Genomic DNA, 5009 nt, shown 5'->3' on the forward strand with positions numbered 1-5009 from the left:
AAAAAAAAAAAAAAAAAAAAAAAAGGTTGACTTTTCCAAACCTCCTCATTTGTGAAATATCTGCAATGTAGCTATGGTGATGTTGAAACAAAGAATCTTTAAAATACAACATTTCATATATGTTGCATGATAACCATATGTCAGGAACCAGATAAGACATTTATATATAGCATTATCTCCTTCAGTCTTCAAGACAATCCTCCTAGATAGGCATTAATATCCTCATTTTACAAACAATTAGGAATATAGTTAGAAAGACTAAGTTACAGATGCATTAAGCTAGTATAACTCTAAAGTCTAAGTTCTTAGATACATATAAGTACTCTCTTCTCTTTTTTCTGTATCTCTAGATAAATAACTAACAGTATTAGAAGGAAAAAAAAGATAAGTTATGAACTGAACCACAAGCAAATTCATCCATTTTCACTAATGTATAACTGTTGTCAGGATAAATTAATATAATTCTTTAGAAAATAATTTGATTTTCAGACTGGCCGGTTAACTCAGTTGGTTAGAGCATGGTGCTGATAATGCCAAGGTCCAGAGTTTGATCCTTATACTGGCCAAATAATAATAATAATGATAATGATGATGATGATGATGATAATTTGATTTTATATCAGATGTAAAATGTTAATCTTTAATTCTAAAAATGTATCTTAAGGAAGTAATTTAAAAGGAGAAACAAATAAAATGCTAAATACTTCATATTATGACAGCATAAAATTAGAAAGAAGAGACAATGCAGGAATGATGAAGAAAAACAAGGCTACAGTTTGTATATTTTTACCATGAGGGCACTAAAAATGATAAAAAAGAATTATAGAAACGTGGAAAAAATACTTATGATAAAACAGAAAGTGAATAAAGAATACAAAATGTTTCCCCTGCTACAATTACACCCAGAGAAATGTGTATACAGAGCCAAGCACTAAAAATGGAATGCAGAAAAGTGAAAATGTGTGGAGCCGAGGCGTTCAGATTTGAGCTGAGTCACTTTGTTCTGCCATCCTTAGTTTCCCACTTGTAAAAGGGAGAGTTACCATGGGGCTGTAAGAGGCAAGGGGACTGCCTACACCAGGTAATTAGAGTATTTTTAAAGTAACTTTACACCTTAAACCTGGATCTCCTATGTCTATGACTCCTGTATTTTAATCTGTAACTATGTGGTAAAAGTCAGCAGACTCACAAGTCCTCTTACCCTTGTTACTCTGTCTTTTTTCTCCTTGCCATCTTTTTTAGATAGTTCCTTCTTGCTACTTGACTTTCCTTGACTGGTGGGTTTCTTTTCCTTGCTCTCTTCTTCCTTAGGTGACCCAGGGTCCTGGGGCACATAGACTTCTTGCTGTGATACAGTTGAAAACAGTTAAGACTAAAGAATGTTTCACTTTCTCAGCAATTTCAGTTCTAAGGAGCACAATTCCCCTTCCAGAGGAAATAACAGCTCTTTTACTCACAAACCTGAGTCAATGCAGGGGCTAGGACACATCCAAACCACCCACTGTCCATTTTACCAAGAGGAGCACTATTCTTACCTGTAATGCCACAAGGCACTGACTTTCTATATAGACAATAGCTCATTTTCCATTGATTTAAACCTTTCCACTTTTCATGCAATGAAAATCCAGAGAATCCAGGGAATAAAATGCTCAAAGTAATAAATTATGGGTACTTTTCTCAAAAGGACCACTGACAGAGTAAACAGACCCAAAAACTCACCTGGGTATTGGGGTCATAATAAGTTCCCGCCAAGGGGTCATAATAGTAGCCAGTAGCGGAATCATATATGTAGCAGTCAGATGATGCTAGAGGGGATAAAACCAGAGCCAATTTTAATCCCTGTCCAATGAAGCCCTTACTGGAAACTCAACAAGAACAACTCAAGAATTGGGGTGGCCAACCCAAAGAGGTGCAGAATATGTAGATGGTGCTCTTTCTGGATGTTGACCCCAGTCAACAGTATCTGTTACCAACTTTGCGACCACATAGATTTCAAGTAATAAGTAGCAAGTCAAACAAAAAAGAATAGAAATTTAAAAAGCTCACTTACACTGTTGTCCTTGTCGATTTGTATCTGAAGACCAGTCGGAATTTCTGCTACCTCCCCTCCTATCTCGGAAATATTTTTTACCCTATAATGGAAAGGCAAGTTAAAATCATAGAACTATCCAACAGCCATTTAATCTTAATGGTCACCCACTGGAAAAAATTCAAGATCACCCTTTCAGTCATCTGAAGATTTTAACAGAGCACTTCCACCTGTTAAAGCCTACCTGATAGTAATGCATATGGTCAGAGTGGTCCCCAGAATCATTTCTGCAACAAACAACACAACACGTCATGAGCTTGCTACCAAATGGCACTTAAGGAGTGCCTAATCCTACAGAGTCACTGCAAAACTCTCTCTTCCCCATTTTGCAGGGGAAGGAATCAACCCAGGCAGCAGGCAGGCTGGGTGGTCCAGAAACTCCTGAAGGGGAGGAGCTGTAGGACTCCTACAAAGTCATCTGCTGCAGTAAAGCAGTGATTGAGTAGGGGGTGCTAGAGAAAGATCTGCTCCATCTCCATAAGCCTGTCTCTTTGATTCAGCTGCTTCCCAGTTACCACTCCTGGGTCAAGATGAGTGAAGAAATAGAGGAATTAAATTTCCCAGTGCTAGTGGGAAGTCAGGACAACATTTTCTTTGGACTTCAAGGGGCAGGGAAGCATTGAGATTTTTCTGCATATCCAAACTGTACCATCATTTTTGGAACCAAAGATATCAGGCCATCAAAAGAGAAATGACTAAAGTACCTAGTACTACTATTTAAGAAAGAAAACTATTCTACAGTTGGAACAAGGCAGGCTTCAAAAAAAGAAACCGTATAAGCACGTATTGGAAGCAGCTCATGCCAGGAAGACATTGTGCCTTACTATCTGTCTCTCCTGCCAGAAAGAATAGTTTCCTCCCAAAAACTTAAGTGGGGCAGGACAGGGATACTCACCCCTGTGTCTTACCTTCGTTTTCCAGTGGCCAGGTTTACAGCTACCATCTTCCCCTCAATGCTAAATGGTGGATCAAGGTTCTGCAAGATCTTCACTACACGAAGAGCTTCCTAGGAAACCAAAGACACATTTGAACCCAAAGAGAGAAAAGTTCATGTCCTTTGAAAGAGAACTGATCATGGATTTTTATTCTAAAAAGAAATTTACTAAACATTATATTCTAGTCATAATTTTAACAGTAAGAGCACACTGGTAAAAACTGGCAGTTCTTAATGAAAGACTAATCAGCACAGTGATAAGTCCATCAGTTTCCAGTATAAATTTCAGAAATTCAAATACTCTTCTTTTAGGCTGAACTGTCATCACAACAGACACAGTTTACCAAGTCCCATTTATTTTTGGGCATGAAATTTCATACCAATGATTGTCATTACTATCTTCAGATTATTTCCATAGAAAAGGGCCAAGACAAAATTTAAGCCATAAGAATCTATTAAATACTTTGAGGAATAAGAGGGAATTGTCCTGTAATCATCAAATATGAAACCATCTATGGTTGGGCAAAACAAGTCTAAGAAATTAGAAAATTCACTAAAATCTAAAGGTTTCAATATTCAGATTCTTCTCAAGTGTGTAAGTTGGAAATTATAAATGCCACAAGACAAAAATGGATCTGGAAAACCTCCCAGTTCTAACTTTCAAGGGCAGTCAGTTCACCTGAATGAATATTAAACCCAAAGGAGTGAACAAGATGGGTTATGATACCAGGTAGTACATGAATATTCAAATGATAAACAAGTCCCTCAAACCTTCTTGAAGGTTCTTTAGACATGAGTCCCTAGCCCATTCCAAGGTGGGGGAAACTCACTGCATGGGAGTCGAGGTCAATAAAGCCATAGGTGTGGCCCATAGGGCCAGTTCTGTTCTTGATGATACGGACGTTGGCAGTAGTAAGGTGGACATAGGGCTCCAGCACTTCCACGATCACCTCAGGGGGAGTGGAACGATAGATGCGTTTCAGCATGATTGCTGAATGAACCAAGCACAAATGGGAGAGGTGCAAGGAAAGAGAGAAAAATGAATTTTTGAATTCCCAAGAGCCTGACTGTCATTTTTATTGCAGATGCTACTCTGCTCTAGCAGACTGGTTCTATAAAGAAACGCTAGACAAATACTTCATAATTTTCTTCACCAATACTTAGAAATCTAAAATCATGCCTTACTGCATTTGTATAACAATTCATTATATGGATGATGTAGATTCCTTTAACTAGTACATCAAGGCCCACAGGAAGCAATGGCCTCTGTAATCAGGCTGTGTACAGTTCTACTAGGTTATGGGGAAACAGCTGCCTCTTAGCCACAGCATGGGACACCTATGCTCATCTGTGGTGGGCACAGTCTGTTGTATAACCTGACAAACCACTTACTTTTGCTCTCCCCATCTTGGCGTGTCTCTCCAGACCATGGCTCCTTCTCTCGATCTCTTCGAAAAGTGAGTCCTTCCCTTCGAGAAGAAGGCAGGTACCTTTCTGATTCTCTCTTTTGATGTCCCAAGCGTGGTTCTTGTCCTTCTTCACGCTTCCTGGGCTCAGGTTCCTTATCACCTGGCCTTGGGGGCTGGTTGGGTTGTTTTTCTGATGGTGCCAGTATGGATATTTTCTGAGGCTGAGGGTAGGTTATTAATTCTTGCTTGGCCTCTGTCACTAAGGGAACAGAAACAGAGAATCCCTAGAAAGCTTTATCAAAAACACTGCTAAAGTGATTCTTCCTTATTTGCCACCAAATACTCATACTAGAATGAATGTTTTTAATATTGTGTAAGAAATACCTACAAAAAGTCCTCTGACAGTTCCTGGCAAAAGACTTTAAGCAGAATAATGAGACAGCACATTAAATAGTTCACAGAAGAAACTATCCAAGCATTTAAAATTTTTAATCTTATAGCTTTCTGTCATGTACCAAACATTTAAATACAGCAAATCCTTCATGACACCCTGGACTTGACTATTATAACCAATGAT

The 5009-nt window shown here is 38.5% G+C and overlaps 1 protein-coding gene across 1 annotated transcript in view; it reads right to left on the reverse strand.

Annotated features, from left to right (window-relative positions):
• Positions 1-4687, reverse strand: part of LOC103584896 (RNA-binding protein 6-like) — a 14325-nt gene extending 9638 nt beyond the window's left edge. Inside the window, exons 1-7 of the mRNA XM_008565712.1 lie at positions 4416-4687; positions 3854-4014; positions 2998-3095; positions 2274-2316; positions 2051-2132; positions 1720-1805; positions 1202-1345 (exon numbers count right to left, since the gene is read on the reverse strand). Of these exons, the coding sequence (XP_008563934.1) occupies positions 1202-1345; positions 1720-1805; positions 2051-2132; positions 2274-2316; positions 2998-3095; positions 3854-4009 (609 nt within the window). The 5' untranslated portion in view covers positions 4010-4014; positions 4416-4687. The remainder of the gene's footprint in view (positions 1-1201; positions 1346-1719; positions 1806-2050; positions 2133-2273; positions 2317-2997; positions 3096-3853; positions 4015-4415) is intronic.
• Positions 4688-5009: the final 322 nt, after the last annotated feature.

This window comes from Galeopterus variegatus, unplaced genomic scaffold, assembly GCF_000696425.1.
Source record: "Galeopterus variegatus unplaced genomic scaffold, G_variegatus-3.0.2 Scaffold201, whole genome shotgun sequence".
Lineage (NCBI taxonomy): Eukaryota > Metazoa > Chordata > Mammalia > Dermoptera > Cynocephalidae > Galeopterus > Galeopterus variegatus.